At 43.5% G+C, this 22,988-nt stretch overlaps 1 protein-coding gene across 8 annotated transcripts in view; it reads left to right on the top strand.

Annotated features, from left to right (window-relative positions):
* The window catches only part of CELF1 (CUGBP Elav-like family member 1), a 92,811-nt gene that overhangs the window by 44,167 nt on the left and 25,656 nt on the right, over positions 1-22,988 (top strand). For 2 of the 8 annotated variants that reach the window (XM_066251511.1, XM_066251509.1), the window contains exons 2-3: positions 13,017-13,056; positions 17,606-17,759. The exons of 4 other annotated variants lie outside the window; for them this stretch is intronic. In XM_066251511.1, the coding sequence (XP_066107608.1) occupies positions 17,689-17,759 (71 nt within the window). In that variant the 5' untranslated portion in view covers positions 13,017-13,056; positions 17,606-17,688. The remainder of the gene's footprint in view (positions 1-13,016; positions 13,057-17,605; positions 17,760-22,988) is intronic. 2 more of the 8 variants (XM_066251510.1, XM_066251513.1) reach the window with 2 other exon arrangements.

Raw genomic sequence — 22,988 nt, 5'->3', positions numbered from 1 at the left:
CCTTTGCTGCCTTTGACTTCTGTGCCTGGTTCCTTGTGTCTTCGAAGATAGAAGTCACTAGTCAAATATTTAATATTGCTATGCCTGAACACTGGGTTCAAACTAGAAAGATACATAGAAGAGTTAGCAATTTCCCCAAGAAAGCTTAGCTGCCATATGTAAATTACTGCTGTTACATCCAGCAGTATGTGCCCAGTTCTGACAGTGCCGCCAGGGAATTGAGAGGAGCTAAAACAAAATGAGATTCCTACACCCCACCCTGGACCCCCAGTAGAGAGCTATAGGCGGAGGAGAGAGGGAATACTTTATGGGGATTTGAGAATTACTTTGAGAGTATAGGCATTTTGGAAGAATAAGAGATTTAAAAAAAAAGTATTTACATGCTCTCTGTGGTTTACTTGAGCCTCGTCCTAAATAGGATGTGAGACGGCCTGTTGTTTAGGTGTGTATGGAAGTCACATGGAAGGATCATATAACTAAATGGGAGATGGGGTTGTAAATCAGGGAAAGGATGGAGAACAAAGAGCCACTCACCCACCCCCACCCAACTTTTCTGCTTTTTTTATAGCAGTTTCAGAGGATTTGATAATTATTTGGTATTATGTTTATTGGTTGTGATATACAAGAAGGATGCTATTTGCAAAGTTAGGCCAATTCTGACTGCTTCATTTTTTGTTTTCCTGATTGATTCTTAAATATGGATTGCTTACAAGAAAATGTTTATAATGCTTACAAGAAATGTTGATAATTAAATTAAGAAAACAGGCTTTTAGTAGTATATACAGTACTATATTTAATTTCATAATTATGTATATTTGAGTGCGAGTGAATCTATATACATAGTAAAAAAGACTGGTAGGAATTAAACAAACGTGGTTTTATATAAAAATAAGTTTTTTTTAAAAATTGAAGAAATAGAAAAATTAAAGGGAAAAAATACCTAATAAATATTTTCTATTAAGAAAGGGGAGCCCTAGCTGACTGGCTCCAGTGGTTGAGCGTCCGCCTGGTGTGTGGATGTCTTGGGTTTGATTCCTGGTCAGGGCACAGAGGAGGAGCGCCCATCTGCTTCTCCAACCCTTTTCCTCTTCTCCCTTTTCTCCTCTCCTCCTGCAGCGATGGCTTGATTAGAGCAAGTTGGCCCCAGTGCTGAGGATGGCTTTATTGCCTCTTTATTGCCTCTGCCTCAGGCACGAAAGAATGACTCCAGTTGCAACGGAACAAGGGCCTAGATGGGCACAGCATCTTCCCCTAGTGGGCTTGCCGGATAGATTCCGGGTCCGGGTGCATGCAGGAATCTGTCTCTGCCTCCCCTCCTCTCACTACATTAAAATTAAATAAAACAAACAAATAAATAAGTAAAGGAAAGGGGACTGCTGGTCCTAGCTGGTTTGCTCAGTGGCAAGGATGTCCCAGGTTCAATTCCTGGTCAGGGCACACAGGAAAAGCAACTATCTGCTTCTGCACCCCTCCCCCTCTCTTTCTCTTTCTCTCCCCCCCTTCCTCTCTCTTCTGCTCCCGCAGCCATGAGTCAATTAATTTGAGCACATCGGCCCTGGGTGCTGAGGATGGCTTCGTGGAGCCTCTGCCTCAAGCACTAAAAGTAGCTCAGTTGCGTGCATTGTCCCAGATGGGCAGAGGATTGGCCTCAAATGGGGGTTGCCTGGTGGATCCTGGTCGGGGCACATGTGGGAGTCTGTCTCTCTATCTCCTGTCCTCTCACTTGGAAAAAAAAGAAATGGAAAGAAATAAAATAAAGGAAAAGAAAGGGGGCTGCTTATAATATGCTTTTACCAAAATACCCACAATTGAAAAGGGGGAGACATTTTTTACTAAAAAGTACAAATATTTAAGTGTAGAGATTTTAATTTAAATGTTACTTTTTTTGGGGGGGTATTTTTCTGAAGCTGGAAACGGGGATAGACAGACTCCCGCATGCGCCCGACCGGGATCCACCCCGCACGCCCACCAGGGGGCGACGCTCTGCCCACCAGGGGGCGATGCTCTGCCCCTCCAGGGCATCGCTCTGTTGCGACCAGAGCCACTCTAGCACCTGGGGCAGAGGCCAAGGAGCCATCCCCAGCGCCGTGGCCATCTTTGCTCCAATGGAGCCTCGGCTGCGGGAGAGGAAGAGAGAGACAGAGAGGAAGGAGAGGGGGAGGGGTGGAGAAGCAGGTGGGCGCTTCTCCTGTGTGCCCTGGCGGGTAATCGAACCTGGGACTTCTGCACGCCAGGCCGACACTCTACCACTGAGCCAACCGGCCAGGGCCTTAATTTAAATGTTAATGCAAAATTTATAAATTAGAGGAGAACCTGACCTGTGGTGGCGCATTGACCTGAAACACTGAGGTCGCTGGTTCAAAACACCAGGCTTGCCTGGTCAAGGCACATATGGGAATTGACGCTCCCTGTCCCTCCTCCCCTCCTTTCTCTCTATCTCTCTCTTCCCCTCCTGCAGCCAAGGCTCCATTGGAGCAAAGTTGGCCTGGGCACTGAGGATGGCTCCATGGCCTCTGCCTTAGGCACTAGAATGGCTCCAATTGCAGCCGAGCAAAGCCCCAGAGGAGCTGAGCATCGCCCCCTGGTGGGCATGCCGGGTGGATCCCAGTCAGGCGCATGCGGGAGTCTGTCTGCCCCCCCACACACACACTTCTCACTTAAGTTTGGCAGAATAAATCTTTTTTTTTTTTTTTTTTGTATTTTTTCGAAGCTGGAAACGGGGAGGCAGTCAGACAGACTCCCGCAAGCACCCGACCGGGATCCACCCAGCATACCCACCAGGGGGCGATGCTCTGCCCATCTGGGGCATCGCTCTGTTGCAACCAGAGCTACTCTAGCGCCTGAGGCAGAGGCCACAGAGCCATCCTCAGCACCTGGGCAAACTTTGCTCCAGTGGAGCCTTGGCTGTGGGAAGGGAAGAGAGACAGAGAGGAAGGAGAGGGGGAGGGGTAGAGAAGCAGATGGGCGCTTCTCCTGTGTGCCCTGGCCGGGAATCGAACCTGGGACTCCCAGAATAAATCTTTTTAAAACAACTTACTATAGTTAAATCTATCTTTTTATTTATACTTTGGTTGCTCCACTACCGCCCACCATGAAAGCTGGAATGCCCACTAGTGGGCGGTAGGGACCAGGTTGACTACCACTGGTCTGGATTAACCTAGTCCCATTCTCTGGCTTTATAGATGAGAAAACTTAAGCCCAGAAAAAAGCAACTCACAAGATCACACAAAGGGAATCAGATCTGGCCTTTGTTTAATACTATGCTTTGTTACTTTGCAGCAGAGAGAGTGCACAGGTGGAGTGGTGGACATTCTAGCAGTGGTTAGAGAAGCTGATGAAAGCTTGGATTCTCTCTTCAGGAAGTCTCCCATGTGCATCTTCACACAGTTCAGCAAAAAAATATCGTGGAGTTCATAGACCTATTCCCCTTGCCCCAAAGCTCATCTTTGGGCTTTAAAGAGATCGGAGGGTTCCAGATTAAGAATCATGTTGAAAAAGAAAGGTTTTAAAATTGTTGCCACATTGCACAATAATGTTAACATACTGCACTGTGTTAAAAATGGTTAAGATGGTAAATTTTATGTATGTGATTTTTACCACAGTTTTTTTTTTACAACTGGAAAAATAATTGTTGCCACTAAAGAAAGGATGAGCATACTGGCTAATAGAGAAGGAGATGAGATTCAGATCTGTTTATAAACTCTTCTAGGGTCAGGGAGAGGACACATGTAGATGATTCAGTAAAGAGTCAGAGGCCCTAAACTTAAGACTGAATCATGGAAATAATAGCCACATTGCAAGTGTAACGGGAAAGATTTTTGCACACCCCACAGAGCAAGTGTTAAGTTCTTATCCCTGGCGACCAAGACAAGTGAGAACTGAGCCTGGAGCAGTATAGGATCCAGGCTGTTCAACACAAAGTAATTTATTAGAGTGGAAGGAGACGCTCTGGGAATAATGAGACTAGAAAGGAGTTTGCTGTGTGCTTCAGTGTATCTGTTTAATCCACCTAATCATCCTACAGTTGTCAATAGTTTTTTCTACAGTCAGTCAGTCTTGGGTCCACCTATTTGTTGCTGAGTGCTTTTACACATTTTATTTCTTTTTGTGTGTGTGTGAGACAGAGAAAGAGGGCGAGACAGAGAGGGACGGACAGGGACAGATAGACAGGAAGGGAGAGAGATGAGAAGCATCAATTCTTTTCTTTTTTTTTTTTTTTTGTATTTTTCTGAAGCTGGAAACGGGGAGAGACAGTCAGACAGACTCCCGCATGCACCCGACCGGGATCCACCTGGCACACCCACCAGGGGCGGATGCTCTGCCCACCAGGAGGCGATGCTCTGCCCCTCCAGGGTGTCGCTCTGTTGCGACCAGAGCCACTCTAGCGCCTGGGGCAGAGGCCAAGAAGCCATCCCCAGAGCCCGGGCCATCTTTGCTCCAATGGAGCCTTGGCTGCGGGAGGGGAAGAGAGAGACAGAGAGGAAGGAGAGGGGGAGGGGTGGAGAAGCAAATGGGTGCTTCTCATGTGTGCCCTGGCCGGGAATCGAACCTGGGACTTCTGCACGCCAGACCGTCACTCTACCACTGAGCCAACCGGCCAGGGCCAAGAAGCATCAATTCTTCATTGCAGCACCTTAGTTGTTCATTGGTTGCCTTCTTATATGTGCCTTGACGGGGGTGGGGGTCTCCAGTAGAGCGAGTGACCCCTTGCTCAAGCCAGCGACTATGGGGTCATGTCTATGATCCCATGCTCAATCCATCGACTCCATGCTCAAGCTGGTGATTGAGCGCTCAAGCCAGATGAGCCTGTGCTCAGACCAGTGATCTTGGGTCTTGAACCTAGGTCCTCCATGTCCCAGTTTGATGCTCTATCCAGTGTGCCACTGCCTGGTCAGGCCACGTTTTATTTCATTTCATGCATTAGCATTTAAGGTAGATTCTACCCTGTTAGTTGTGATTTGTGTGCCCAGGATCCTGGATTAGAATCTGATGGCAACTGTTGTTTCCCTGCTATAGGTTCCCAAGGATGATTGGTAGATTGGCTACCCAGGCAGACTGTGTTGACGGAGATGAGCCTGGTTAGTCTAGAAAGCTTTGCAGTTAATCCTTTTATCTGGTTACTTGGATTTCTAGGGTATGGGAGTGGGAGGACATGTAATTTTCCAGAGCAGTAAGCTCAGATTTCCTTCCTATTGAACCAGCCATGTAACAGGAGAAAAAGAAACAGGGCATTGTAAGCAGTCTAAAAGGTAACAAGACATTTTTGAAGAGCACAGTTTCCCCTGGTCACTTCTATCATTTGTCTCTTTCCTCTTCCAATTAGAAATCTGCACAGTGGCTTGATTAAATTCTGGACATCCATTTGGTTCCTTTTAAGATATGTAGTTAAGTCTTTTATAGGTGAGGAAACTGGCACTTAGTAACAGATTTATTTATTTGTTAGAGTCTCACATCTATTGAGTAACAACAGGAAGGTTTCACTATCCTTAAATGTATCTCTTGTGACTGTTGAGACTTTGGACATTTACCTACTTAAAAATTTTGCCTTGAAAAATGGTTAGACTCAGTTATGGCCCTCTGCATTTAAACAATCTTTTCTGTGGTTTGTGCCCATGATATTCCTTGTACACAAGTTTTAACCTGAGTTTTAACTGCCTTTCATGAAACCAAAGGGTTGAAGTGTCTGTCTGGCTTTGTATTCCAACCTCCTCATTGCCTGGATTCAGGTGATCTTGAGAGTTATTTAATTTCTTTGTGTCTTTTCTCATCTGTAAAGTAGGACAGATAGGTATGAAAATTAAATATAAAAGCACCCAAGATGCTGCATGGAATGCAGTAAATGCCCCAAAAATGTTAGCTCATATAATTATTATCATTTTGTAAATGTCTAGACATTTCTCTCTCCTTTCAACTGGTTTTAAGTACCATATTCCATTAATTTGAGGATGCGTGCATTTATTACCATCAATGGCATCTTAAATTCTTGATTTGTAGTAATCTATTAGAGTCTAAAGATAGGAAAATCTATTCAAAAAACCTTTCAAAGCTGAATATAAAATTATCTGTTGTTTTGAATTATTCAGGCCTGTTTCCGTATTTTCCTGGAGACTCAGAGTTAGGGTTAGACTTGAGGGCCAGGAGAGGTCCACAGCTAGGGGCTGCTTTATAGCAATCAGATTTTTCAAGGTGTCCAGGTAGCTCAGTTGGCTAGAGTGTGGTTGTCCTGATATGCCAAGGTGTTGTGGGCTTGACCCCCGGTCAGGGCATGTATGAGAATCAACCGATGAGTGCATAAATAGTAGAACAGCAAATCAGTATTTCTCTCCCTTCCTTTCTCTCTCCAATCAATCAATCAACACAAATTCACTAGTTTCTTTTTTTTTTTTTTAACTTTTTAAATTTTTTTTTACAGAAACAGAGAGAGAGTCAGAGTGAGGGATAGACAGGGACAGACAGACAGGAACAGAGAGATGAGAAGCATCAATCATTAGTTTTTTGTTGCGCATTGCGACACCTTAGTTGTTCATTGATTGCTCTCTAATATGTGCCTTGACCATGGGCCTTCAGCGGACCGAGTAACCCCTTGCTTCAGCCAACGACCTTGGGTCCAAGCTGGTGAATTTTTGCTCAAACCAGATGAGCCCGCGCTCAAGCTGGCGACCTCGGGGTCTCGAACCTGGGTCTTCCGCATCCCATTCCGACGCTCTATCCACCGCGCCACCGCCTAGTCAGGCCAAATTCACTAGTTTCTTTAAAAAAAAAAATTAGTGAGGCCCTGGCCGGTTGGCTCAGCAGTAGAGCGTCGGCCTGGCGTGCGGGGGGACCCGGGTTCGGTTCCCGGCCAGGGCACATAGGGGAAGCGCCCATTTGCTTCTCCACCCCCAACCCCTCCTTCCTCTCCGTCTCTCTCTTCCCCTCCTGCAGCCAAGGCTCCATTGGAGCACAGATGGCCCGGGCGCTGGGGAAGGCTCCTTGGCCTTTGTCCCAGGCGCTAGAGTGGCTCTGGTTGAGGCAGAGCGACGCCCCAGAGAGGCAGAGCATCGCCCCCTGCTGGGCAGAGCGTCGCCCCTAGTGGGCCTGCCGGGTGGATCCCGGTCGGGCGCATGCGGGAGTCTGTCTGACTGTCTCTTCCGTTTCCAGCTTCAGAAATTAAAAGAAAAAAAAAAAGTTAGTGGGTCTTAACAGAATGGTGGTTACCAAAGGGGAATAAGTAGGGTGGAGGGAGGGCAAAAATGGGTGAAGGGTATCAAATAAATATGGTAATGGATTGGAAAACAGACTTTTGGTGGTAAGCGCACAATAGAGTATAATGATCAAGTTATTGACCAATGTTACCTCAGTTTTAAAAAACATGGTGCCTGGCCTGTGGTGGCACAGTAGATAGAGCGTCAACCTGGAACCCTGAGGTTGCCGGTTCGAAACCCTGGGCTTGCCTGGTCGAGGCACATATGAGAGTTGATGCTTTCCGCTCCTCCCCCTGCCCTTCTCTCTCTCTCTCTCTCTCTCTCTCTCTCTCTCTCTCCCTCTCTCCCCCTCTCTCCCTCCCCCCTCCCCCCCTCTATAAAATGAATAAATAAAATCTTTTAAAAAAAAAGGAAGGAAAAAACAAAACAAAACAAAACATGGGGGGAGAGCAAATTACTGACCTGTGGTGGCGCAGTGGATAAAGCATCGACCTGGAACGCTGAGGTCGCCAGTTCAAAACCCTGGGCTTGCCTGGTCAAGGCCCATACAAGCCGCAACCACTTCTCACTCCTCTCCACTCCTCTCTCTCTGTCCACCCCCCCTTTCCATTTCTCCCTCTCTCCTTCCATCCCTCCCTTCTTCACCACTTCTTCCTTCCCACCCTCCCTCTTCTCTCTCAAATCAATAAATCTTTAAAAAAGTTTTTTTTTTAACGGTAGTGAGGCCAAAGCCATGGGTTCGGGCTTTGTGTAGGTTGTTGAACATTACTGTGCCTGCTGCCAGCTCCTGTATCTGGAGTGTATGACTCAGTGTGAGAGCCGCTGATGGTGGCAGTCAGTGGCCATCTTCCTCAGAAGAACAGTGTTGTGTCATTTACTCTGTATACAGGCTTCATAGGCCAGCAGAAAACTGAGGAATGAAAAACTTTGTCACCTTGCCCATACTAAGGAAGACATACATGTAGATCTGAGAGCTTTTGTGTTAGTCCCAAGAGGTGATGCTGTTCACTCTTTTTGGAGAGAGACAGGAACGGGGAGAGAGATTAGAAACATCAACTCATAGATGAGGCACCTTAGCTGTTCATTGGTTGCTTTCTTACACATGTCTTGGTGGGGAGGCTCCAGCTAAGCCAGTGACCCTTTGCTCAAGCCGCCAATCTCCAGGTTTCTAACCTGTGTCCTCAGCATCCAGGTCGATGGTGCCTGGTCAGGCTATTGTTCATTCACTCTTAATCCTTGAAACGTGTCAAGATCATTTATAAATTACGAGATATATTCCAAAGCCACATACAAATTGAGAAGTAGTTTGCCTTTAAGAGTGAGTCCCTTGAGCCTGACCTGTGGTGGCGCAGTGGATAAAGCGTCAACCTGGAAATGTTGAGGTCGCCAGTTTTGAAACCTTGGGCTTGCCTGGTCAAGGCACATATGGGAGTTGATGCTTCCAGCTCCTCCCCACCTTCTCTCTCTGTCTCTCTCTCCTCTCTCCCTCCCTCTCTGTCTCTCTTCCTTTCTCTCTCCTCTCTAAAATGAATAAAAAATTTTTTTTTTAAATCTTAAAAAAAAAAGAGTGAGCCTGACCTGTGGTGGTGCGGTGGATGGGGCATCGAGCTGGAAATGCTGAAGTCGCCGGTTCGAAGCCCTGGGCTTGCCTGGTCAGGGCACATATGGGAGTTGATGCTTCTAGCTCCTCCCCCCCTTCTCTCTCTCTGTCTCTCCTTATCCTCTCAAAAAAAAAAAAAAAAAAAAAAAAAAAAGAGTGAGTCCCTTGTACCATTGATTTGCTAAACACAATTTTTAAAACTTCAAAGGGGAATGCATATATTGAACACCTTAACAGGTAATACCGCGGGCTCCCCCTCAGAGCTGCTTGCCTTTCCTGGTCTCCCCTCCCCTCCCCTTTCCTTTCCTTTTCCTTTTCCTTTTTGCTTCTCCTTTCCACCCTTAACTCTTTTCACCTTTCTTTGGAGCCACCTGTATACCTGCGTGGTGATTGAGAAAGGTAATATTAATAGAAACAGTATTACTAATAGTAATATTTATAGAAACAGACTTCCTTAGAGGAACTACAGGCTTCCTCACAGAGCTTAATACATTTTTTTTGGTTCCTCACAGAAATGAAAGATGTAGAAAACTCAAAACTTCAAGCTTTTAGTTTTCATGTAGCTTTCCTTTCTCCCCAAAGCATTTCTGTTTTACAGATTAGGCAACAGACGGTAAGAAAAGCAAAACTGCAAAACAGATCTTTCTTTTTTTTCTTCTTTTTTTTTTACAGGGACAGAGAGAGTAAGTCAGAGAGAGGGATAGATAGGGACAGACAGACAGGAACGGAGAGAGATGAGAAGCATCAATCAACAGTTTTTCGCTGCGACACCTTAATTGTTCATTGATTGCTTTCTCATATGTGCCTTGACCGTCCGTGGGCCTTCAGCAGACCGAGTAACCCCTTGCTCAGGCCGACGACCTTGAGTCCAAGCTGGTGAGCTTTTGCTCAAACCAGATGAGCCCGCACTCAAGCTAGTGATCTCGGGGTCTCAAAACTGGGTCCTCTGCATCCCAGTCCGACGCTCTATCCACTGCACCACCACCTGGTCAGGCCAAAACAGATCTTTTAAAGGAGCTACCTTCTTGTGTATTAGGCTTCCCATCGTCCTCCTCCAAGTGACCAGGGCCTGTGTGGAGGAAAACGCATGATCCTTTTTTGTGTTTTATTTTTACTTGTAAATGGTCTTTGGGTGACTTAGGAGTAGGATGATTAGTATTCTACTTCTGTGTTTGTTTTAAAGAATTCATTTTTCTCTTTCTCTTGGCTAGGCAATTAGGGGATTCCTTAGCCCCATTAGGGCTGCTTTGTTCTTTGGGACCTAGATATGTGTCCCTCACCCTTTCATGCACTGGCCCTTTTAACAACTCCAGGCTTCCCTTTTGCTCTCTGTATCCTGGAGATTCCCCAACTAGCATGTCTGATCTCACAGGGTCACACAACAGCGGTGTTTCTCAGCTGTTCCATGCATGTTCCATGCAACATTTGGGGAAAGAAACATGACTCCCTGGTCTTTCCTTTGCTCTTTATGCTTTCCAGAATAAAACTTAAGTAAAAATTTAACTTGCTCTCTACCCTCCAAGGTAACCACTACAGTGCCCTTTGAAGACACACTGCGACTATAGCTCAGTTGGTTAGAGCATCAGCCCCAAGCACGGAGGTTGCTGGTTCAATCTCCAGTCAGGGCACATACAGATCAGGTCAACGTTCCTTTTTCTCCTTCTCTCTCTCTCTTTCTTTCTAAAATTAGTAAAATAAACACTAAACAAAAAAGACGCACTGCTGCCACAATAAAAGTTTGTACCTCCGGGATGATGGCCACGTTTCTCAAGACAAATAGACCATGGGCTTTGGGGTTAGAATCCTTCATGCAGAATATTTTATCATCTAACCCCTTAGAGCAGCTCACATGTAATATTACAGGACTGAATGAGGTATTGTGAATGTAATAAATGTAAACCCCTTTCTTAATAACTTAAAAAAATTCTATTGATTTTTGGGGGGGGAGATCAACTTGTTTCACTTAGTTTTTCCAATTACTTGTGTATTCATTGGTCACTTCATAGGAGTCGAACCCATGACCTCTTATTCACTGGGTTGATGCTTTACCACTAAGCCACCTGGCCAGGGCCTTTCTTAATAACTTTTAATGATGTAGGCAGGTCCAAGTAAATGCTTTTATTTATTTATTTTAGATTTTATTTATTCATTATAGAGAGGGGGGAGAGAGAGAGAGAAAGAAAAAAAGAGAAGGGGGGAGGAGCAGAAAGCATCAACTCCTATATGTGCCTTGACTAGGCAAGCCCAGGGTTTTGAACCGGCAACCTCAGCATTCCAGGTTGACGCTTTATCCACTGCGCCACCACAGGTCAGGCCAAGTAAATACTTTTAGAAGTTTCTTGTTTTAGAAATTTGACTTTGCCTTAAAGTGATTACAAGCATCACTACTTAAGCAAAACTGAAAACCAGTTAGGTCTATATGAAAGTCAAATTAAGTACTTAAGCACGGATTTAATGCTTGTTAAATAACATCTTTGTGTACAGGGAGGGTAGGTAGAGTAGAGTGTCTTTTTTTTTTTTTTTTTTTTCTTTTTCTTTTTTCTGAAGCTGGAAACAGGGAGAGACAGTCAGACAGACTCCCGCATGCACCCGACCGGGATCCACCCGGCACGCCCACCAGGGGCGGTGCTCTGCCCCCCAGGGGGCGATGCTCTGCCCATCCTGGGCGTCGCCATATTGCGACCAGAGCCACTCTAGCGCCTGAGGCAGAGGCCACAGAGCCATGCCCAGCGCCCGGGCCATCTTTGCTCCAATGGAGCCTTGGCTGCGGGAGGGGAAGAGAGAGACAGAGAGGAAAGCGCGGCGGAGGGGTGGAGAAGCAAATGGGCGCTTCTCCTATGTGCCCTGGCCGGGAATCGAACCCGGGTCCTCCGCACGCTAGGCCGACGCTCTACCACTGAGCCAACCGGCCAGGGCCATAGAGTGTCTTGAAGTTCTGGTTCTGGCTTTGACTTTCAAGGTTCTTCTTACACTTCCCAATGTAGACCTTGTCCTTGGTGACTTTGAGCAGTTCTTTGTGTATAACTGGAGAAGTTGTAGACAACATTTGTAGGGATCTGGGCAGCTTTACAGAATCAATCTTTACTTGCAAGATTGTTTGATAATGTTTAAAAATAAAACAAATTGGTTTGGTGGTTCCTCTGCTTGCTTTTACCTTCACTTAACTTCCTTATCTTCTGATTTATTTGGTCTCAGTGGTTCACCACACACTGCATTTAAGGGGTGGTGAGATGCATTTGCACAGGCAGGAACTTGGTTGCCTCTGAAAAGTTTTAGGCCTGGCACCTATTCAGTAAAGTTGCTTTGGGGAAATAGCGTGGGCTCTCCACATTAATAATAGGATCCTTAATTGCAAAAGGAATTCTGCAATCTTCAGCTGTATTGTAGTTTCCCATCCAAAAGCAGATGCTAAAAATGATTATTTTGGTGACTTAGATGTATTAAAATTCAACCTCATAAATCCTAATCATTGTTTTACAATTTGTTGTGACATTTTGGGGCAAGCTTCTTTTAAAGCCTTTTGGTACTTAAGTTCCCCATATTTTGTTAATGGGGTTTTTCAATTTAAGATATTAAATGCAGTTTATCTTTAAGGTACCTTTTATATATATTTGTTTATTAATCTATTGCTTTTAGAGAGAGAGGAAGGAGAGAGAGAGAAACAGAAACAGTGCTCTGTTCCTATATGTGCCCTGACTGGAGTTTGAACTCACCACCTTGGTGTATTGGAATGATGCTCTAACCAGCCAAGCTATCCAGCCAGGGTGTGTACTTTAAAAACAGGAGACGGAAGGTCTCTTAAAAATAAAATTACCGGTCCATGTAGTACAGTTGGTTAGAGCATAGCTGCTGGTTCGGCCTCCCTGTCAAGGCACACAAGAATTAACCAGTGCGGGGGAGGGGGGTTATTAACCAATGAGTGCAGAATTAAGGGGAACAGATTGGTCTCTCTCTGTCTCTCTCCTTTCCTCCCTCTCGAAAAATTAAAAACTACATTAAAATTTTTAATTAAATTTATTAGGGTGATACACTTAAAAAAATTATCTTTAGCAATGGTGACAAAAGGGGCTTTTCTTTGGAAAGACAATACCTATCTGCACAACTGAAACCTATATAATTTTATTAACCGATGTGACCCCAATAAACTCAATCAGAATTTTTAAAAGTTACGTATCTGGAATTAATGAGAAGTGTAGGGTGGCCCACTTATTTTTCTTTCCTTGGTTTTTTAGAGTGAAGACATAGTCCAGAGAGGGAGGTGTAAAGCTACAGGTATGGGCTAACTGCTGGATGGCTGTGTTCCGTGGGCATCCTTTTAACCTTCTTGCATGAAGTCTGTTGTGCCAGTGTGAAAAAATTGCCTTCAGAAAGATGGTGGTGGCTTTTCCCCTACATTATGGAATATAATTTCCTGTTCCTAGGAAACTAGAAATATTTTCTAGCCCCTTCCCAGCTTTCTCTCCTTAGGCAAAATTTTCCTAGGCAGGCTTATCTCCCAGTTGAACTAGCTGTTGACTAGTTCTGATACCTGAGGGGGTGGAGGGAGGATGGTGGGGGAGGAGGAAGACTGAGGGTGCGCGCGCGCGCGCGCGCGCGCGTGCGTGCGTGCGTGTGTGTGTGAGAGAGAGAGAGAGAGAGAGAGAGATTGTGTGTGTGTGAGAGTGTGTGTGTGTGTGAGAGAGAGAGAGTGTGAGAGAGAGAGAGAGTGTGTGTGTGTGTGTGTGTGTGTGTGTGTGTGTGTGTGTGTGTGTGTGTGTCGGGAGCAGTACTCCACACCAACTACCCGGCTAACTTTCTCATTCCACTTCATAACTAGAAGACCCCCAAGTAAACTAGAACAAGGATGAGGACACAGCTTACTGGATTTCACACAGATAATGTTACCCTCCTGGGACCAGAATTTGTTCAATATACTGACTTTTTAAAATCACACTGAAGCTTAAATAAAGTATTATACTTAAGTTCCAGAACTAGTTTGGTATCTGAAAATATGAGCTGATTTGAAGGGTGGTCACAGTTAGGACAATAGATTAGGTTAGGGTTAGTCCCAGACATTCCAAGGAAGACGCTAAGCAAAGAGGTCTTTCTTCCAGACACTGATAGGGGGCGGAGGCAGTGGTGATTAAGAATGGGAGAGGAAATGGGAAATCTAGATTTCAAAAAAGCTAGTTCTTTCCCTCCCTTTCACCTTGTCATGTCCTCTCAATACACCGTATGTGGTAATTTTACAGGCAAACCAACTTGCATACAGCAGTCACTAAACTTAGTACTCTTTGTCTTATAGTGATTTTAGATTTGAAATAGAAAATTATTTACAATATTTCTTTTTAGTTTTTACTTTAAAACTCCCCTTCCCCCCAAGTTAAGATTTTTTTTATTGTAGAGACTCTTACTGGAAACTCATGAAGTTTTCTGGTTTATTTTGAATTATGCTTCACTGTCCCGTTTTTGCAAAAAAAAAAAAAAAAAAAGCTCCTCCAGAGTGAGATGCTGTGGAGATCATGACCACCTTAGGTCAGTATGCTTCTGCATATGCAGAGTACTGGATCGGGAGCTGTAGGAGACCCACTAATTATACTGGAAGGACTCAAATTATAAAGTGAAATTCAAGTCCATAAAGGTTTTAAGCAAAGTTAAGTTATTCTGGTTGGTTATTTTCAAGTTGTATCTATTCCTTCTTTTCTACTCCTTTATCATTTAACTTCCAGAAGCTGGATAGGGGGTGAGGTATCCATTTTACTTAACTGTTTTAAGATTATGACTTCCCTAGATTTTTATACCCTGATGATGATTTTAATGGTCTAGATTCTCTTTTATGATTTAGTAGTAGGCTCTAATTTCCTCTAAGCTCATCTAACAAGACTACATTTTTCCCTTTAAAACACATTTAGATGATCAGGATGGAAGTATAAAATCCTTTCACCTGTCATTGAACTCCCTGGTTACATCAAGACAGCCTGACATTTGCACATGCCACCTGTATTTGTGTGTTCAACCATGCTTTTATTTGCTCTTTCACTCTTGACAGAACAAAGGCTGTGGTATCTAGCATTTCTGTGTGATAATTCAGTTTTAAATGCAGGGTGTGCTACTCTTTTAAGGTTTCCCTTTATCTACCCATCATTTTTAATGATTTGGGTTCTTAATGTTACAGCAGACTGATTGCTCCTACCTCCACATAACCAGGCTTTGGATTATTGCCCTTATAAAAGAAGTAGAGAATATTCAAAGCAAAGAAAACAGACAGATAAGCAAAGAAGGAAGAGGAACCCGTGAATGTAATTCGTGATGGTGAGAGGACAGGTGGTCTCATCGCCATGAATGGTGACGAAAGGACTGAGGGAAAGCTAAGGCCTTCTTTTGTAGTGGGCCCTTGGTTATTACTCTTTCTGCCAACTCATTTCTAATGCTTCCTTTTTGGGAAAAGCCTGGAATGTGTTTCTGATTTAGAAATTACAAACAACTTATGGGCATTTTTTTGTGAATAACTTTTAATTCTATTTTTATATTTTAACACTTGCATTTTGTATTCCTATAATTGCTTTTTGTCATTTTAACTTTGTAACCCTTTTCTAAAATTGAGTGACTTGTGATTAATTTTTGTGCTTCCCCCCCCACAAGCATGTTGAATTTAAGTATAACGAGATAACTTGTGACCTGCCCAAAGAGAAGCATTCTCCTTCATGTAATAACATTTCCATCTTGTAGAATTTTAAAGCAGTGTTGCTTTGTATATCTCAAAGTGGATTTTAAAACATTACTCTGAATCAGTGCTTCCCAACATTTGGCTTGGTAACAATGACTGTAAAGAGTGTATATCCTTTAAAGCACTGAGAATTCCAGGCTGCTCAATGAAGTCTCCCCATTTGAGTACCGTTACAGGGGTGATTCCGATTGAAATAGAGATGTAATTAAAAGCCATGTGTTTTTACTGAAAAATAAAAGCATAACAGTAACCGGTGGGATTCTTTAAAATTTATTGATTTCTTTTTAAAGGAATCCTTGAACTAAAAAAAATCTAAGTTGGTTAACTAATCTCACAAGTTTACTCCTTGATCCAGATAGCTTTCTGTAGGAGGAGGCATGCAATCAGCTCCAGTGTACACAGGAGAAACTGGGACAAACCTAACAGTAACTGAACCAGTCCCTGCTTGGGTTACCGTCCCGGGCCTCCCTGGCAGTCGGGGCTAGGTGAGAAGTGTGTTGTGTGCCAGTTGCACACTCTCCTCTCACTCGTAGCTTGTCTTTGCTTCCTCCTTTAATAGGATGGAGGAGAGCTTCTGCCATGCCTGCCTGTGCAGCAGTGAATCAGATGAGCCAGCCGTTTGAATAGGAAAGTAGTGACCTGCTACTACAGTTTTCAAGTTTGGATGGTTATATCTGCATATTGGACGGAAGACAGGTTCAGTCTTCCTCTGTCAAGTGCAGGACAGGTGTCAGCCATTGTTACACACAGACTAGAACATTTAGGCCTAAACCATGACATGCTGCCTTTCAGTATTTTTTAAAAAGTAACTATAATCATTTAGGAATTCATTCGTTACCTCTTTACAGGATGAACATAACTTTTTTTCAAAGTTCCCTGTGTTGTTACTGAGCTTTAGTGAAATGAACTCTTTGAGGTAAAACAACCCTAATGATAAAAATGGAAAGAAGGCCTGTGAAATTTGGGAGGCTTCTGAGATACCGTTTTAGAGTCATCGCCTAAATATTGAAATGTCACCATTTGTTGTTTGGAGGGATGTGGAGCTAAATTGAGAACGGGAGCACCACATCTGCCTTGACTGCTAAGTATATCCATCTCTGCTGCTCACCCACAATAGAATTTTTATGTGTGCATTCATTGCTCCTGGTTTCAACAAGTTTAAAGGAGGACAGAGAATGAAGAGGCTTAGTCTGCATTTCTCTGTTCTTCCTTACATGTTTGAGAGTTTGTCCCTAGCAGGCCCCGTATTTCCCACCCCCCCATTAGTAGAAAGGTCAAAACAACTGAAAAGCCATTATTTCCTAATACTCTGTCAAAAGACAGAATATTACAATTCCATTTTCATTTAAACTTTTTAACTTTTCTGGCAAATGAAGATTCAGAGTCAGTAAAGAAGTTCTGCCTTGTGCCACCTAATGAATGTCACTGAAGCTGCAGTTTTTAAAGCCCTTCCCTCTCTGGTGAGGAAGCACACTTTGCTGTCAGTGTCATCAGGAAAGCGAGGCCAGCCAGTGTAGGAGGTATATGTGAGCAGTAGGTTTCTGGACCAGTTCTCCAACCAGCTGGCTTTGGCCTGTTTCTGATGGTCTGAACTGGTGGTCCTCCTTATGCGACTATTCTGAGGTTAGTTTGGACCCAAACACTTGTGTTCATTCCTGTCTTTGGAATGAACATGGACACTAAGTTCAGACCGAGGCTAACAACCCAGTTCTTTCCAAAAACATTTCAGACCACTAAGATGAGCTCCCCCTCTTCTTCTTCAGGTAGTTCCAGGCTTTGGGTGTCCCCCAAACTTACTTGAGTCGCAGGGAGAGGAGTTAGGAAGATGTGAAACAAGTTTGTGTTTCTGCTCTGTTAGCCACTGCTATCTTCATGGATCTGACACTGTTTATCTGACAGTGCACTTAGGACTGCTTCGCCAGGGAAAATCACACAAAACAAGCCTGGTGCATCAGCACTTCCATTGTGTGCGGGGCTGAGCCTCCCTTCACATGGTCACATCCCCCTTTTAATCGAGTTCTCCCTTTCCCTGCCCCAGTCCTGCCTGTTTCTGTGGCACTTACTGCTGGCGTCCCTGAGCTCCTGTTTCCACTTTGTGTTTTTTGTGGGGCCCAGGAAGCCAAAGCTGTGTGTATTTGTGGATCAGACAAGTGCAGCAAGTTAATATCATTGGCTTCTGAAGGGGAGAGTGAGGTGTGATGGCTGCGTTTAAGTTGGATTTCCTTCCAGAAATGATGGTGGATCATTGCTCTTTGAATTCCAGTCCCGTGTAAGTATTTTTGTTGTCTAATTTTTTATCTTAAGCAGAGGAACTGGGTTGTTTTGTTATTTAATGAAACTGGTCCCTTTCCTTAAAAGAAGAAAAAATTGGGTGAGGAAGCCAAAGTCCATGCTATTATTTTCTTTTAGAGTCTGATTCTGCTTATTACTGCTGACTTCCTCAAAGTTCTGCACACAAGGGTGTATTGATAGATGGCCAGCAATATCACTTGAAAGTGTGCTGCCTCCTGCCCCTTCAAGTTGTAGTGTTTTCCCAGATGAGAGGTTCCAAGGTGTGTTTGTTTTTTTAACTATAATTTTATTGCTTTGGGTTGGGTATGTAATTTCAAATAATCTTTTGGGAAGTTATTTATTTTTAATAATAAAATTCTTAGACTCATCATGGAGGGGACCGATAGACTCATCACAGAGGGTGTACTTAGTAGTGTATGCAGAATGCTGTATTGACATGTAAAATGTAGTACGGGGTTTTGATCCCCCCCTCCCCATCTAATTGAAAATGCAACACAAGACATGATTTAGGTAGGGGGTATCAGATGCCCCTCAAACCCAAATTGGATCAATCTTGATTAAAATTTTGCCCAAGTAAATTTTTTTTTCTTTTTACAGAGAGAGAGGGATAGATAGGGACAGACAGGAATGGAGAGAGATGAGAAGCATCAATCATTAGTTTTTCGTTGCGACACCTTAATTGTTCATTGATTGCTTTCTCATATGTGCCTTGACCGTGGGGCTACAGCAGACCGAGTAACCCATTGCTCGAGCCAGCAACCTTGGGTCCAAGCTGGTGAGCTTGTGCTCAAACCAGATGAACCCGCGCTCAAGCTGGTGACCTCAAGGTCTTGAACTTGGGTCCTCCGCATCCCAGTCCAAACGCTCTATCCGCTGCACCACCACCTGATCAGACTGCCCAAGTAAATTTTGAACATGGGAATAGGAAGCCTCCTCAGCTTTCAGTACTCTTCAAGAAGCAGCACTGCTCTGGTACACAACTACCATGCTGCCCTGGCCCTGGGTTGTAGCTTCAGGGAACTGAATTCTGGGCTTTGTAGAGAACACATTTCTAACTCCTGACTTCAGTTACTTTAACCAGGCTTCAGAGTATCTTGGAACCTCGAGTAAATGAGTCTTAAGTTATTCAAAGCCAAGAATATTAAATGGTAGGATATTCCCCAGATCAGTGGCTTTCAACCTTTCTACACTTGGGGAATGGTAAAAATAGAAGAATTATTTTGGGATCGCTAAAGTAGAAATCACCCTGAGCATAAGTGAATTTGGCTAAGACAGTTGGGTCTGTAATCTTCATATAACATCAGGTGGTTAACTCTTGCAGTCCAGTGTGAAATATCCGGCCGTTGAAAAACACAGCCCTAGAGAACAGGTGGTAGTTGCAAGTCTTTGAGATTAGGCCTCCATGTTCAAATTGGGCTACCCTGGGATTGGGTGTAACAGATGTGAATAATAACAGATTCTGAACAGCTCTTGATGGAATAGTTTGGGGGTCCTCAAAGTTAGCTGGCGTCTTCATTTGAAATAGATCCTGTGCCTTCCCTGTAGCTTCCAAAATAATAGTAATTTAGATGTTTTTTTTATGAGAGTTCTTTACTGCTAAAATTGTATTTTATTTTAGCAGTAGATAGGGGAGATCACAATGAATGCCATCTACTACATAATAAAAATATTCCCATTTACCAGATAAATGATCCCTAGAAATAGGACTTTGTGGCTCACATTATCCTTCATTGTAACACTGCCTGTGCTTTGCCATTGCCTAGTATTCAGCCCTTAAATACAGTATTTTTTCCTCAGTTCATTTTCTCATCTTTTAAGAATTTGGACTGATTCAGTATCCGATGAAATCTGGACCGTGGAACACTGTATGAAAGTTACTGGAACATAAAAATGCAGATTTTATGTTCTTAGTGCTGGAATGAGAACCTATATTTTAACAAGGTCCCATGTGGTTTTCGTGCACACTAGAGTTTGAGAACTAATGGACTGAATATAGGTCATTCTGAACAGAGATAATCAGGGAGCAGACTGTTACATCACTTTTTTCTGAATGCATTCATATCTGTTTTAGTCATCTATCTAAGCCTTTTGAGGTTATTTGGGCATAGGCTATTTATTACCCTATATCGCCAATGAGAAACCCAGTTGAGTGGGCTCAAACTAACTTGCCTGAGTAGAGTTAGTGTCAACCTTGGGCCTGAAATGCAAGTTTAATGATAAACTCTTTATTTTTGCCCCCGAGACCAGGTGTCAGGTGTCATTAAGCAGAGTTTACCATCAATTCTCATTTTGCAGACCTCAGGCCCAAGTAGGCACCTTACATTGAACACACACAACAGACTTGGGAAGAAGAAAGGTCTTGAGAATGCTGTGTGCTTGCCATCTCTCTTGGATTCTAAGCCCTTTATACTCATACTGCTTTATCAGGAAGCTTAACATCAGGATTGTCTCTCTGAAGTGATGTGCCTTAGAATGCGATATAGCAATGTATCTTATTTCAGAATTTCTTTACAGCAGAGAATTGGTGGAAGAACTGTGGAAAGGCCAGGGACCTGAGCCCTAGTTCCTATTCTCTCTTTCAACATACCCTTGCTTCTACTCTAACCATTCTTCAGCTTCCGCTGGTTCCTCTCACTTTGCTTGCACCGCAGTAGGACATGGATGTTCTTCAGGGGTGGTACCTTAGGTCTTTTCTCTTAGCTCTCCCATTGCTTAAGGGGGCACTGATGTGCTTTCTGATTCTCAGATCTTTACATGTTCACTGTAAATGTTCCCTGAGCTCTTTGACTTTATTTTCCAAACAGTTCATTGGATATATCTCCATCTGAAGGCTTCCCCACACAAAAACAATCCCTCATGTTGTCTGCACTAGAATTAAAGTGATTGGTAACTTCTTCCTCATCTCCAAGTTCTAGTGGATTCTGCCCTCATGAATTTCTCAGCATTGCCTAAGACTGGTTCCTAATCTTAAGAGAGAGTTTTTTCAAGAGTCTTCTAATCTTCATATTTCCTCACTTTATTTCAACCTCTAGATTATTGCCAGATGTCTTTTAAAAGGTAAATGTAATCCCTATTTATACATCTTGGAATAAAGTCCAAGCATTTCAGTATAACATGGAATGCCCCTCACAGGTTCTTTCCAACCTGTCTTTTTATTCTCGATTTTCTAATATACATATTTTCTCTTTTTTCCTAATACTTGAAAAAAAAATTATACTCTTCCTAACTTTCTCAAGTCCTTTTTCTAGCTTTCTAATGCTCTCTCAGTCTTCTCTCCTTTGTGAGTCCTTACCATTTGCTCGTCACCTCTTAGGCTCTCTCTTTAAGATTTTATTTATTGATTTTACAGAGAGAGGAGGGGGTGGGGAGCAAGAAGTGTCAACTCATAGTTGCTTCACTTAAGTTGTTCATTGAGCTTGTCATATGTGCCTTGACCAGGCAAGCCAGGAGTTTCAAACGGGTGACCTCGGCACTGCAGGTCAGCACTTGATCCCCCGCACCACCACATGTCAGGCCCTCTTAGGCACTCATCCAGCCAAGTTATATAGCACCGCTCCCAGCTGATTAGTCCACTTGGCTAAAGTTCCTGCACTCCTGTCCCCACCTCCAACTGAAATAAAACTGTACTAGCCACTTCTCGTCACAGAACTTTTATCCATTTGTTGGGTATTTTACAGTTGTGTCCTTCCACTCGTTCAGTGCCACTATCTTCAGGGCAGGGGCTGTGCAGTCCACTTTAATAGACCCTTAGATAGTATGTAGTAGCTGGCACATTTTAGGAGCTTTGAAAATAAGTTGAATGAACAATAAGTTCTGTGAGGGTTTTTTTTTTAAGTAATTAGAGATGATTACAGAAATAAGCACTCTAGACTTTATCTCCATACCTCAGGGAAGAAGGTTGAAAACCTTCACAAGCAGATTGTTAGCTGTTCTGTTGTTGAGTGGTGACTTAAAAACCTTTAGTGAAAGCTTTTTATAGTACCTAACACCCTGACTAACATAGGAAGAGCTCCCTTTATCTAAATGAAAATGACTTCCTTCCAGCATAGACACATTCTGTCTTGTTCTCACTAGAGAACATCTGGTAAGTATCTCAGGCTAGTGTGGCTGGTCCTTTTTATTCTGATATTCTTCTGTGCCAGTGTTTCCATAGCATAGTATATGAGCTGGAGGGACTTGGTAGGGATGGGCAGTGGCTGGAGTTGGGGACCCAACAAGTATTTATGCCTGCTGGGAGTTGGAGAGATAGATAAGTAGCTGAAATCTTTCTGTTTGTAAATGAATAAATGGAGCTCAACAGGTGATGAGAAGGAGGAGTGAAAAAATGAGTCATGAAAGTTTTTGGAAATAGTTTTTAAACAGATGTGAAGGTAGTAAGTATTTAAGGGACATGTGTGGACTGGGCCACTGCCTCCCCACTTTGGTTATAGCACGGATATGCCTTGTCCCATCCTTCCAGCCTGCCTTCTGATTCCTCACTCCCTTTGTCTCTGTCTCTCATTCAGATGTAACACACCTAATATAAAATTTACCCTTTTAAATTGCACAAATTCAGTGATTTTTACTACATCCACAAAGTTGTACAATCATTACCAGTCTAATATTTTCATCACCCTAAAAAGAAACCCTGTTCCCATTAGCAGTCATTCCTTCCTCATTCTCCTCCATCCCCAGTCCCCATTTCTAGGCAACCACTTGCCTACTTTCTGTCTCTGTATGTAGACTTGTCTATTCTGGATATTTCATGTGAATGGAATCACACACTGCGTAGCCTTTTGTGATGGGCATCTTTCACTTAGCACGTCCTGAGCTTCATCTCTATTGTAGCATGACCCCTGTTGTGTCCTGCCACTGCCCTTTTATCTTGTCACTCACACTATCTCTAGTTGCACCCACTTCTGACTTCACCACTAACTGCCTGTTAACCAAGTTCAGATTCTTTAGAGCAGTGTGCTGCAGTAGTGCTTTCTATGAGGATAAAAATGTTCTATATCTCTGCCACCTGTGTGGTAGCCACTAGTCACATGTGGCTAGTGGCACTGAGGAACTGGATTTTAAAAATTGTATTTTTAAATAGCCACATGTGGCTGGTGGCTATTGTCTTGCTTAGTGCATTTGTAGAAGGACTTGATTGGTCAGGCCTATTTTTGTGTTTCAAGCATAGGTCATGGTCTTATGTTTCTGGTCAACCAGTGGATCAGCTTGT

This window comes from Saccopteryx bilineata, chromosome 1 (assembly GCF_036850765.1).
Source record: "Saccopteryx bilineata isolate mSacBil1 chromosome 1, mSacBil1_pri_phased_curated, whole genome shotgun sequence".
NCBI lineage: Eukaryota > Metazoa > Chordata > Mammalia > Chiroptera > Emballonuridae > Saccopteryx > Saccopteryx bilineata.
Note: the sequence above shows the minus strand (reverse complement) of the source record. Positions and strands in the feature narration are given on the sequence as shown.